A 14013-nucleotide genomic window follows, 5' to 3' on the forward strand; every position below is an offset into this window, starting at 1 on the left:
ATGCTGGATTGGTCGCCTGGAATGACCAAAATCAGATCATATTGGTTATTAAAAACTAGATCTCTGAGTTTAGGGGTGTAGTTGTAGAAGAAGCAGCTTTTGTAGGAGATAGTGTTGGATTAGATATGTTAGCTGCTAGTCTGGAGTAATGCAAATGAGTTACTTGATGAGGTCAATAAGTAACAGAAGAAAAGGCTGGGCTTGAAACGAGGATTTTCAAGGCGTAACCAGACAAAATAACTTTGTCTGGTGTGAACTTTAGGTCTTTTAAGTTTGTAAACCTTTAGCAAATATACAAAATAAAAGCTATGTGACAATAAAAGAAAAGAAGAACCAAAAAGTAGATGGGCTCTTTAACATGCAGAAAAACTGTCTAGATGCAACCAATCTATACATCTAAGTGTTTCTGTTCTCGATAAGATATTTTTTGGTCTGTAAAATGTCAGAAAATGTAGAAAAATAGGAGTTTTTATTCACCTAAAGCTCATATTAATCTTTAAAAAGTCTTTGAAAACACTTTGGGTCAAACTTTGTTCTTTAAAATGTGCTAAATAAATAATGGTGAGTTGATTTGAATCACAGAAAGCAAATAACACATTTAAAGCTGCTGCCAGTTGATTTTTTTTTTGGTCTATTTTCCCTGCAGGTCAGTAAAACATCTGCACAATTATAAGTCAAACTAATAAGTTGTTTAAACATTTACCTGATATTTTTAGTTTAGGATGCAGAGCTTGTTCTTAACATTTGCCTCCTACACATTTATTCTCTTTACATTTCCTTCTTTTGATTTAAAGCAGCAGTGGAGCTCATCTTCCTCTTCTTTTATTGATCGTGCAGCTACAGAAGCTAAATGCGGGATGAAAGAGGAGAACTGGATCTGGGTTTTTAGGCTTTTAGGCTCAATTTGAGGCTTTAATATGGAGTTTTCTATAAGGGGAAGGATCTGATACAGAGAACTTAAATGTGCAGAAAACTGTCTAGTGTGAAAGTTGTGCTGTTATATATCACATTTTTATGACTAATATTTCATTTAAAACTGATGAGGTGGAACTCATTTTAACAACTTCAGAGGCTGCAGAGTAGTTAAATTATAATTATTACATCATTATGGATTATTTTCTCAGTTTATTTATAGATCACTTGGTTTGTACGACTTTAAAAACCTTCGATTTATCCGACTTTTCGTCTCTAATGTGCTTCCACAATCAAACACAACATTTATCTAATTTTGGTTTTATGTGTTATGTCTGTGTTTCTGGATTCTCTGAAATCTAATTTTATATTTATATTTTGGTGGCAGGCAGCTTTTCCCTGCTGAATTCCTGCTGCTGTTCAGGGCGTTTGTTTCTTGAAATGTATTCCAACACCTTCTTTTGTTCCGTTTCCATCATTCTGCATCAATAAAACCCCGGCGGTAAAACCAACTGAAATTATTAATCCAATCTTTTCATTTGAGAAGCTGAATAAATCAAATATTTGTGGTATTTTTTGCAGGAAAACTCTACTTAGATGTACTGTTGTGGGTTTAATCTTCAAGAAACCTTCAATTTTATCAGTTCTTCATTTGTTTTTTGTGCTAAGATTTGTTAGATTTATGTAAAAGTTTTGCTCTGAACTAAGTAGCATGAAAAGAAAACACTCAAGTGACTGATATCTGGCCACGGTAACCAACAATAATCAATGAACTGTTGGCATGACATTTCTTTGTTCACTGTAAAATCAGTGTTATACTAACAATTTGAAGAGCAGATAAAAAAAACAAACAAACACCCAATTACTTAATTTAAATGCGCTTTTCAACGACTGGTCCAACAAAAATCACATTAAACGCAGCAGACGAGCTGCAGTCGTTTACCATAAACAACCTGTACTGCACCTATATTCAGCACCTTTAGGAATCCAGGAAATGTGCCTGGGTGAATGTTTTTAATTGATTAAGTGAATAAATTAACGCTCTGAACTCCAAACTCACTGGTGGGTTTGAAAGGCTCGTTATCTTTAACAAAACCGATACCGTTAATCAACCAGATGCTGTAAAAACAGAGAAAATGAACCAAATCTGAGCTGAAAAGTGAGGTATTTAATCAAAACCATCTAAAAATTCGCCATTTGCTATAACCAGATTCTGAGAAAAACAAAAAATTCTAAGCTCCTTGACATAACCTGGAAGTTGTTAGTAATTCAGCTGCGACTAAGAGTCACTTCACAAAAATTCTGATATTTTTTAAGCAGAACTGGGATGAACTGCAAGCAGTGTTTTCACAGAGAGGCGACAAGTGTAATAAACAAATAAAACATGTAAATTACTACTACTTAACAGGACTAAAATAACTTTAATACATAGAGCCAGTATTTTTTCAGTACTGCAAACAACTTTGGGTACTTGGAAAAGATGTTGGACATGTTTATTACAGTTTTTGTAACATAAATAATCAAATCATTTCTACTTTTTTCTTTTGATTTTGTGTATTTCAACTGTCAAACTGCACAGATGACCTTGTTTTGAATCGCAGAAATCTGGAATAAAACTTCTGCAAGGGAAGTCAAGACTGCATTATAAGAGACTGATAAGTGGTGTTTGCAGCTAATATTATGTCTCAAACTAAATCAGATATCTCTAGTTGGTCAGAATGACGCAACAGATACCTGGATTAAGAGCGGGTGCTGCATCATGTAACTGCACAAGTTTTTTGGCAACAGCACAGTTGTTGCTCTCCCTTACTGGCTCCCTTAAACAAAAGGTAAATTCGAGATTAAGAGTTGCCATTTGGACACAGTTTAGCTTAGACCGTTTTAGTTCTGCTGTTTCCATAGAGTGCAGGACTTGAAGTTGCAGTGAAAAATGAGCCCACATTGACTAAAAATGTGAACAGAAATAAAAACGCCCAGAAATTGCTGTTTGGAGTTCAGAGGGTTAAAATTAAAACTTAATCATCAACAAACCTCAACATTGAAGTATTTTTGCTTCTTGAATCACGGAATTAAAAGTCAGGATTCACCTGATAAATTATTTATTAGCTTTTAATCTAAGTGACTACCTGAGTGTGTTTTTAATCAGTCTGCCAAGCAGGCGTTGGTTTGTCCGTCTGTCTGTCTGTTAGCAACATTACTCAAAAACAGACTAATGTATTTGGATGAAATTTTCAGGGAAGGTCAGAAATGACACAAGGACCAAGTGATTAGATTTTGGCTGTGATGCAGCTTATATTCTGAATCCATGGATTTATTAAAGATTTCTGTATCATTGCGAGATAGCGACACGGCGTCACTGTAACCATGACAACAAGTGAACACGTCAGCTGCCTGCTGATGATCACATGATTGTGATCCAACTACAGATCCACCGCTGTGGACTTATTGAGACTTATCCATCGGAAATTCTACAAGGAACAACTGATTAAATTGTGGGGGTGTTTCTGAGTCCCATCAATTCCGCTACATATTTAGGTCACAGAATTTGGTATCCGTACATAACGTACACATGTATAACACACGCCTGTGCTCAATGCAAGGTCATTTTGTTTGTGGGTACATCTATATTAAATGGACACATTCTATCGTGTCATGATTTCTGCCACGACCTGTCAAGATTTCATCCATGGGAAATGATACGACTGAGCAGCCTTGGCAGAGTGCTGCGCTCTCTGAGTGTTTTACTTATTTCATTATTATTTTACAGTTAGCTAAACGATAAAAGCTGTAGATTCAGAACTCAGCTGGACACATCTGGATATTCCACCGGTTGTTTCTACACAGAAAAATATTCAAACAGTCGACGTGGTCACAGAAAAACTCTCAAAGCTGTTTAATTACATCACGTCTAAAAGTCAAAGCAAAGAGTCGCATTAGAGCTGTACAAACTCCACAGTCTGACAGAGGGAGGAGGGGGCTGACACAGGTGTACCTTTCGCATCGACCAGTTGCATCGCTGGATTGCGGCGGCGCAGTTTCTCCTTCACATTCATTCTTCACGGACAACCCGAAACATGCACACTCAGAACAAAAACACGCTCGGACACGTCGCTTTAAAATGTTCATTGATCAAGTAAAGCCAGGAGGAGCATCCAGATCACATCACCTGCCGGGGTCGCTGTGGAAACGAGATCTCACCTGGACTAACCGGCAGAAAGTTGAATCATAGGTCCGTTACTACTACTACCCTCCCCACCCCAACACATTCACACAAACACACAACACTATCAGTACGTGAACCTCTATGCAGCTTTGTGCGTGGGTGGCTAAGCACATGTGAAATAACAATTAAAAAAAAAGTTTGGAAAAAAAAAAAAAAAAACAACAGCAGAGCGCCGCCGGCTGTATAGTCCCACAGGCTGGAAACGGAAAAGTAGCGCTTCATCATAAAATTCAAGTTTTCTTCTGCAGAAGTTTGAAGGGAGAGGGGAGGTGGGCGGGGTTTGGTTTGGAGACACCAATCACAGGACTTTTTGCACTACAGGAGCTTTAAAAGTGGCGGAAAACACTCGGCGGTGTCCCTCAGAGCTCTAGTTTTGGTCATCTATAGCTTCACTTTTAGAATCCTTGCATCATCAGGAGAAACTTCACAGATAATCTAATTCCACACATTCAAACATTACAAGATTTAAAAAAAACAAGGGCGCATCACACACTAGAGGCTATTGGGGCGATCCAAACCCAGAGATCGCAGGAATTTGGAAGTGGTGGTCACAAATCTCTCCGCCTATCTTTGTAAACTGCGAAAACCTGAGAAAAAACCACAATCGCAGCTATCTGATGTGTTTACCAGGTGATGGAATCATCTTTTTAATACACCCTAGCTCCATTTAACACTTGTTCTCTGGCCTGAGATCATTAATCCTCATGTTAGTCTCTGTCATGGTCCTCCTTTACTCCTAACTAAACTCCTAATCTGGTCGCCACAGTATTAAACCAGGTACTGCAGCTGATCTACAATACTTGGAAGTGTGCATTAGCTGGGAAAATGGTACCGGATATCAGAGGATACTGAATATTAAATAACTCAGGTTGGATCGGGAGCAAAGTAACATTTGAGCTCGACGGCCCAACAGGATATAATTAAGAAGGAAGCACCAAAATGGTGACTGTAGTGCAGCAACTTGCATTAAAAATACTTTTAAGTGAGAATAAACAAGCTTTGATGGGAAAACGGTTGGGAAGATGCACTCGACACGATTAGCTTCTTCTTCAGTGACAATTAGAGGTGAGATTTTATTTGTTTTAATATTTGGAGCTAAAGTGAGCCTCAAGCCTCGAAAAGACCGTTCCTTCCTCGTAAATGTTGTTTATATTACCATGTTTTAATGTGACAACTAAATAAACCTAAACCTAAATAATAAAAATACAGAAACAGGGATAGTCTTTTGGACTGGGGTGGTTTTTAAGTTACCTGCTTTACATTTTAAAACCTGAATCTGCAAGCCAAAGTCCTGTTTCTGGTTTCTAAACGATCCTGATTAAATGCACAAACTTCAGCCACAAAAGAAACGTTTAGGTGGAGGAAGAGTCTTACCGGTGGAGGCATCAAGAAACAGAGGAAGAATAAACCATCTGCACCCCAAAAACCCACCAAAACTGACATAATTTATCAAACAAAAACTGTAAAAATGGAAAGAATAGCTGGATTTTCAGCTTTTGTTCAGAAAAAATAGCCATATGTGAGCTTAATATTCATCAAAATCTATTTATAAATACACCAAAAATAATCTTTTGCATGACATTTTGTTTTAAAAAAAAAAAAAAAAAAAATAGAAATTTCAACTCAGCTGTGACCAACAGTTACATAACAGACACGTTTGACTTTTCTGCTGAACTGCAGGCAATGTTTAGAGAGGAGACAACACTATTTTTCAGTTAACAACTGTGGGTAATTGGGAAAGTATGTTTTTAATTTTTTTTTTTTTTTTTTTTTTTTTAACCATCTATGGCATTAGAATTGAGTCAAACTGCACAGAAGACATCTCTGAGTTCCTCTACTTCTAGTCCTGGTGGTTCTATTTCCATAGAGGTGCAGGACTTCAGATTGTGGTGAAAATTAACCCAAAGTGAGGAAAAAAATGACGCCAGTTTTCCAACAGCTAGTAATCAGTAACTGCACACTAATACTGCATTAAAATGAGGATCTACAGAACCTCTCGATGAGGGTCGCTGACTTCTCTTCTTCTGAACTGTGAGGCAGCATATCAGGGTTTCTATAAATATGAATTTCTGGCTTCTCAGCTTTTTCTTGGGTTCTGTTAACGAAGACGCCTTTTTCTTGTTATTCAACCTATTTTAAGTTGCTTAAGGTCACAGAATCTCTGAAATCAAGCATTTTTCTCTCCGCTCAAAATGACACAGCATTGGTGCACGGCTTCTGGCAAATTGTGTCTCGTTACGGCAGCTAAAAACAGAAATATTGACCTTATTTGAACACGTGAGGCTGGAGTTTCAGATGCGAGTGCAGATGTGAGCTTCAGGGTGATTCTGAAAGAGGCTTTCTTACTTCTAGAGCTGAATCTGGAAGTTCTGGCTTCACCTTGACCCTACGGATGCTGCTGTTTTTGCAGAACCAAGACGTTTTCCAGCAGGTTCTCCGGTTAAAGCTCCTGCAGTGGAAAAAGACGATCAGTTTCAGGCCACATCCCTCAGCTGTAGCTGGCAGAGATGCCACATGTGCCTCCAGCCTGCCCCAACTACAACACAAACACACTTTTTCCTGCTCACGATGCAGCACACAAACACACACCTCTAGTTTTATATGAACACACACACTCAGAAGTGAGCGTGTCTCAGATCGACGTGTCTCCACCGACCACGTGTGAGCAGATTTTCACTCCGCCGCTCGGATAAAAAGAAGAAAACAAACAACACAAAACCTTTCCTTTTGGTCGTTTTACTCACGCTGCTGATAGAAACGTCCTCGCTTTCGAAGGACTACACCAGTGTTTCTGCACGTTTCTGTCCCTAAAAATGCAACGAAAGAGCCGCGACTGACAATTAGAATCGTTTTCATTGACCAAAAATAACAGAAAAAAGATGGAAAATGTCTTGTTTTGTGCAACCAGCCCGACAAAAATGTATAAACATAGTAGACGACAAAACAACAAAAATAGAAGCTGCTATGGTGCTGCCAGGAGGAAGAATGTGTGAGGATAAAAGAACAGGAGTGAAATGTGAAAACACCCTGTGAAGCAAAACCAGAAAAATGTTGCTGCAGTTCCATCTTACAAACACGAACATTTTCTGCTTTCTTTCCCCTGTAAAAGCCAAACCAAACATCTTTTCTTGTATTTTGAGAGCTGGTTGGACAAAACAAGACATTTGAAAACCAGCTCCAGCACAAACTTCAACTCCCATGATGCTTTGCAGGACATAAACAGGTAATAAATATGAAGAACTTCTGTGAGCAGCTCCTGTTTGCAGTGGGTGTACGGAAAACTATCGCTGGATTTCTGTTTTACTGAAGAAAACCTATGAAAGAGGCGCATTCTCAGGCAGGTTTTGAAGTGCTTTGTCTGATTTTTTTTTTCCAGAGATAACGAGCAGAAATCCAACTGAATCTAAAAATGTGTGTTTTATGTGTGTGAGTTCAGATCTAACTGACTCTGATTAGGAGTGTGATTTTAGACACAAACTGCAGCACTCAGGCGTCGAGTATAAACCCCTCTGAACCCCAAAAACCATCAAATAAGTTAAAAAAAAATCACCAAAACTACATCACCGATCAACCAGAAGGTGTAAACACAGAAAGAATCACCAGATTTTCAACTTTCAGACAAATTGTGACTTTTTTTTTTGAAAAATTAACCAAATCTCAGCTTAAAAAAGTCATTTTTCACCAAATCCTTTATTCTGTGTCTCAACCAGCTGCACCAGAGTCTGTAACAAAAACAATAAAAATCAGTGCTCTTTGATGCAACTGTGCAGCTATTAGTGACCAAAATTCTGCAAATATGTAAATGTAAACAGTTAAATAACCACATATGTAGAGTCGCCATCTTTTCCCAGTGTTTGTAACAACTGTGGGCACTTGGGAAAAATGCTGATTCCAGTTTCTGTAAAATAATCAACAAAGTTCATCTTTTTTTAATGATTCATGGCCCTTTTAGCCATGTTGTATTGTTTCCACAGAAGTGCAGGACTTTAAATCGCCCACACTGAGTAAAAATGTGACAAGCTGAGGGTTCAGAGGGTTAATCTAAGCTAAAACATCAGACCTTCTACCTGCTGCAGGTCGATGGACAACGAGAACAATCGTCGGTCGCGGCTCTCTGTGAATGGAATCAAAATGTACAAACTTCTGCTCACACAGGTGACGCCTGCGGTCAGAAAATGCAAAGTCACTCGCTTTAAAAACGTGGCGTCGGTCACCGCCCGCCTCGCCGAACGCGGTTTCAGCGATCGGACGCTTTCGAAACGGAGGAGGGGGGCCGCAAACACACAAAACACACAGCCGTCCAGGCCTCGCTTAGCACCAAACACACTGTAGTGCAACTGGGTGGGTTTTTAGGGAGGGGCTGGAGCAGGTCATAATGAATCCACCCTCCTCCCCCGCCCCCCAAACAAGAAATGGTTCTTCTCCTCTTCAGCCTTTTAAAAAAAACAGAAGAAACTCAACGTGTTTTTGTTTCATGAACTGCAGCATTATTGAAAAGACATGCAGTAGACTCAGTTTTGTTCAGTCTCGTTTTGTCCGTTCAGTCATCGGTGATTTTTCTCCCCTCGGCTGCGGGCCGCCGTACAGAGTCCAGCCTCAGACGACCACGGACACGATTCCTGCTTTTTCAAACGTCATAATTACACACGGTACAAAAAAAGGGAAAAAAAAAAAAAAACAGGCTTCAAAATAAAGTAGTGCTGAATTCACTTTTTAAACACTTCAATCACGCACTATTTCACATCAAATTCAACATCACATGGCACCGAATGCAGCACGTCGGAGTAAATGTGTGTGAGAAAAGAGATGCCTCCCCTCTCGCCCGCCTCCTCCTCACCCCCCAGACATGGCACTTTGACGGAACGTCCATCACGCTGATAGTTAGAGAGAGTCGGGCGGAGAGGAGCTCAGCGAGAACTGGCCTCCGTTCAAGTAGAAGCCCTTTCTGACGAGGAATGATCGCGGTTTTCAGCTTCAGTCCAGGTTTTGTAAGTGCAGGAGAAGTGCACGCCGATGCCACTTTGGGGGGTGTCGGGGTGAGGAGGGGTGAGGCGGGGGTTCTTGTGTCCCTTCTTTTTCCAGGCGGGAGACCCTGTGCAGAGTCGAAGCAGCACCCATTTCTTTGTGAGATAAGGCTTTGAGGAGCGCCCGTCGCCCAACATCCCGGCCGACAGGGGGACTACCTGCTGTACGGGTCGCCGGGGTAACCGTTGGGCCCGCCTCCGCCGCCGGGGAGGGGGCTGTGGGAGGAGGAGGAGGAGGAGGAGGAGGAGGAAGAGGGGGAAGACAGCAGCAGGGAGGAAGAGGAGGGACCCGGCAGGGAGTCGTCGTCCGTTCGGCCCCCGTCAAACACGTCGTCCATGTCCACGGCCAGAGCAAGGCCCGGCTGGGGGCCCGACAGCACCGCGGGGCCCCACACCGGAGCTAGCTGCTCCGACGGGTTGGCAGCCTGGGGAGGGGGGTGGGGGTAGGACTGGGGCTGGGCGATGAGGAGGGGACCTGAGGTGGAGGTGGCGGGGTCGGCAGCGGGGGTCCTGGAGGCTGCCGTGCCCGTCTGGGAGCCACGGTGGATCCGGTGGCTCACGATGATGTTGTTCCCGAAGCCGCCCATGGAGGCCATCGTGGTGCTCTGCTCCCGCTGCACCACCGCCGTCATGCCGCCTTCAGCGATCAGCCGCCGGATACGGGCCAGAGCGTCTTCGCCCGAACCGAACTCCGGAGAGTCTCCTGCAGAACAACAACAGAGGAAATAGATTATATTTATCTACTCATCCTCTTCTAGACATGTTGTTTATTATCACAGTCACTATTACCAACACTACTGTTTCTGTGTTATCAGTAGGGCTGGGACTTCAACTCGTTAATCTGAATTAATTACAGAAACAATAACGCATTTAATCGCATCTCTCTCAGTACCCTAATTTCTGGCACACTGGTAATGGTACGTGTCCACTGGATCCATCAATTTCTCGCATCCCATTCATTGTCTATGTGAAAAACACCGCATGCTGCATGCTGGTTCCGTTGCAGTGTGTTTCGAGCTGCGATCCCGTTCGTCTCCCTGCAACTCATTTGCATAAAGTAGACTCAACTTCTACTTCATGCAAATTTGATGCGGACTGCAGAGGTCTGACGCATCGCAAAATATTCGTCGAACGTCTAAACTAGCCGTCCAACTAAAACGAGGACAGATTCAGCTACTGCACAGATTATTTCTCGCCTCAAATGCTTTCAGAAATACTTTTGGCTGAAGTGTTTTGGAAATAAAACAGAAAGTTTGAGGCTGAGAGGCCATGTTAGTCCGCCGGACTCAAGCTGAAAGCGCTGTCATGAGACCACCTAGTGGCCTGCTGGTGACCTGCCCACTCAGCGGGCGATTTTCAGATGCAGCGCATTAACAAAAAACAAAAGAAAACATTGTCATATTTTCAATGTGTAACATACTGTTCTATTCGAATCTAAGCTTAAAATTGTGACAATTCATTAAATTCACTGTATTTCTCTTTTAAAAAGAGACAGAACTAAACCATAGGATCCTGTAAGGCACAAAACAGTTGCCCCTTCCATTTTTGTATTGTGAATAATCAAAGAAATTGTACTTTTTTAATGTTTTATAGGATAACTGTGTCATACTGCACACAAGACATTTCTGAGTTCTCTCTGCTTCTAATCAGGGTTGTGCTGTTTCCATTAACATACTGGACTTTATATTGTAGTGAAAAATGAGCCCACAGTGAGGAAAACAAGACAAAAATGCACAGAAAGTTCTCAGAGATTAGACTGTAACTCACAGATACACCACTGAAAGTAGAATAAACACCATTAGCCAACAAAACTTGGCTGTCGTGTTAAATTTATCTGATTAATTGGAAACTTTGCTTACTAGCGACAGTCAAAGCAGTTTATTTCCTGGTGGAACAAGTCGCTCAATGACCCAAAGTAACATCTGCTCTCAGAAATACCAGCAGCTTATAGCCGTTATTGTGGGATATTAAAAGTTTGTAAGAGCTGCCATTGTTTTGGAATTAATTATCTTGAAGCTTATGGCGTCACGTGGACATTTAAAAACCTCTTTCTTTCACTGAAATTTCATTTACTACCATAGCAACAAGGACATCCTGATTATATTCCAATAAACAATGTTTTTCAGCTAATAAAACCCACATTAAAGATGCAATAAATGTGGAATCGATCCCTCATTTTGAAGCAGCGAGGATATTAGAAGTAAAGAAGAGCAACTGCAAAAAGGGTTTGATGAACTTTCTTTTTGCTCAACATAATGTGATGTTACACAACAGATATTTATCTAACCGAAGTAATCTAAAGCGGCAACAGATGGGACTGTTTCTGGTCTCAGGTTGAAGCTGCAGCAGATCTAAACTGGAGCAAATCAAAGAAATAACTTTCATGAATCGCTATCGAGGGAACGAAGACGCGGATCTGGAGCGGAGTCTTAATTAGGTTGAAGTCGGGAAAGTGATCAGACAGATCTGCAGAGAAACGAGCCCTGAGACGACAGAAGCAGCAGCAGACCTCCGAGTGTCGACATCTAGTTCAGCTTCCTGACACAGCGGTCAAATATGTGGTCAGTTTAGAGCCAAAACACAGTTTAAAATGCAGACAGAATTCACCAAAACACAGAGATAAGCCAAACCACTTTCACTTTTTAGAATGTCAAACAAACTGAGGAGATGGTGCAGATTTAGCAACGCTTCTTCATATTTTTCTTATTGTTTATTCTTATTTACTGCAGATTTTTGCTTATTTATCTGTATTTATGGTGATGGTAGCTGTACTCTTTCCCCTCAGGGATTAATAAAGTATTTCTGTTGTATTCTGTCAGTGAATAAAGTGTGAGCAGGGTGTTTGTGTAGCGGAGGGTGGAGGAGTACCAGTGCTCGCTGCAGAAGTGTTGGCCTCGGCTGAAGCTTCGCCCTGAACGCCGTCTTGACCTCTGCCGCCCTGAGACGCCTCCAGCTGCCCCTGAGCTGCTCGACTGGTGGATGGAGTCTCAGGAGGCACATCTGAGGAGAAACCAAAGCACATTTTCATCAGATCTCAGCCTCCTATCTGCACTACTCCAGCAGAGTTCTGTTGTTTACAGGCACAAGGATAAGAAGCAGCAACTTTCCACTGATGTTCACCCACTAAAGCTCCAAAAGTAAATTCCAGAAAAGACATTTCTTGGATAAACTATGCACATGTTCAAATCCAAATCTTGCTTTTGAATCTGATCGAAACTTTATGAAAAAATAGCAAATGGACTTTCAGATTTGGAACGTTTCCCCTTCATGTTTGCGCTTTTACTTTGGCGTGTTGTCAACAATATACAGGGCTCCAGACTGAGACCACAATGGTTGCATTTGTAATAATTTTTGAGAGTGTGTGAGGTCTTATTGTGTGAGGTCATGATGATCAGCATAGGCAGCTACTGTTAACCACAGTGGAGGAAAGTAGTACTTTTAAAACTTTGGTGTACTGTGATATTTATGCTTAAAAATGCAGTCTACATGCACTGTTTTTCTACTCAAAGAAAAGTCTGCATGCAAAAAAAAATCCCTCCGTTTCATCTGGGATCTGACACTAAAACATCCTTGTTTAACTCTTTTCAGAAGAATTTTGCATGCTGCAGCTTCCAAGCAGCAGCTACTGGAGAGGCGTTTAGGGAACATTGGTAAATTTTAATAATAACAACAATAATAAAATTTATTTGTAATGCACTTTTCATTTCAGCAAAATCTCAAAGTGCTACATTAAAGATAAAAAAAGATTAAAAAAAAACAAACGGGCAAAATATAAAACAAAAAAATTCAGGAACATGTTTAATCAAAACCTTTGTTAAAAAGAAAGGTCTTTAGGCCTTTTTAAAAAAATATCCATGATATGTTTGAGTTGAAGGCTCCCATGGTCCGGAGGTTGCTTCTAGAGGGGTGGAGAAGGTAACAACTGTTGGTGTGAAGGTTTCGTGTGGATGACTGGTGGCTGAGGAGTTCCTTCAGATAGTCTGGGGTGTTGCCATGAATGCACTGATGGGTGAGGAGAGTGAATGTGGAGTGAATTCTGAAGGACATGGGGAGCCAGTGGAGTGAACGGAGGATGGGTGTGATGTGGTCTTGCTTCTCATCAGGACCCTATAAGCTGTTTTGAATGTATTGGAGCTTTTGCAGGCTCCTGCTAGGATTCCGATGAGAAGTGTGTTGCAGTAGTCCAGCCTGGAGGAGACAAAGGCGTGGACGAGTTTCTCTGCATCAGAAAGATTTCTAGTGTCTGCTGAGTGTTTCTAGTGTTTGCCAGTAACAAGGTGGGAGGTGTGACCAAATGAGAAAGTTGATTGTACCAGTTCTACCAGTAGAAAAGTTAGTCTGGAGCCCTGATGAACAAAAATTTTACATGTGTGGGGGGAAAAAAGCTTTTTTGTCACAGTTAGCATGAAACTGGAATAATTTCCTTCAAGATTAATAAAGTTTTATTTTATGTTTGCTGTCTTTCATCTCCTGGCTACCTGTGGTGATATTTGCTGGACTCTGAGGCCAGTTTTACAGGTCAGCTGCTACACCAAGTATAAAACCCTGGTTAAATGCTGGTTTCATCTGACATCCAGTCCAGATCTGAGCTTTAAGTTGAGCAGAAATTCAAATATTTGCTTCTAAACATGTCAGGACAAAGTCTGAAAACATGTGGGCAGACTGAACTATATCGTACTGAATGGTGGAGCTGGACTGTCAAAGTGTTTTCAGCATTGTTGTGTTTCTCACGATGGCTCCCCTTAATATTGTAACAGGTCTTAATAATCTTACTGAAGTCTGAACTGACACTTCTACAAGACAGAGGCTCTCTAAGTAGAGCTTCTAGCGGAGCTGAAACACATGATGCATCTC

The 14013-nt window shown here is 41.2% G+C and overlaps 1 protein-coding gene across 1 annotated transcript in view; it reads right to left on the reverse strand.

Annotated features, from left to right (window-relative positions):
- Positions 1-3781: 3781 nt before the first annotated feature.
- Positions 3782-14013, reverse strand: part of ambra1b (autophagy/beclin-1 regulator 1b) — a 55026-nt gene continuing 44794 nt past the window's right edge. Inside the window, exons 18-19 of the mRNA XM_023284648.3 lie at positions 12028-12159; positions 3782-9862 (exon numbers count right to left, since the gene is read on the reverse strand). Of these exons, the coding sequence (XP_023140416.2) occupies positions 9315-9862; positions 12028-12159 (680 nt within the window). The 3' untranslated portion in view covers positions 3782-9314. The remainder of the gene's footprint in view (positions 9863-12027; positions 12160-14013) is intronic.

Source organism: Amphiprion ocellaris, chromosome 3, assembly GCF_022539595.1.
Source record: "Amphiprion ocellaris isolate individual 3 ecotype Okinawa chromosome 3, ASM2253959v1, whole genome shotgun sequence".
Lineage (NCBI taxonomy): Eukaryota > Metazoa > Chordata > Actinopteri > Pomacentridae > Amphiprion > Amphiprion ocellaris.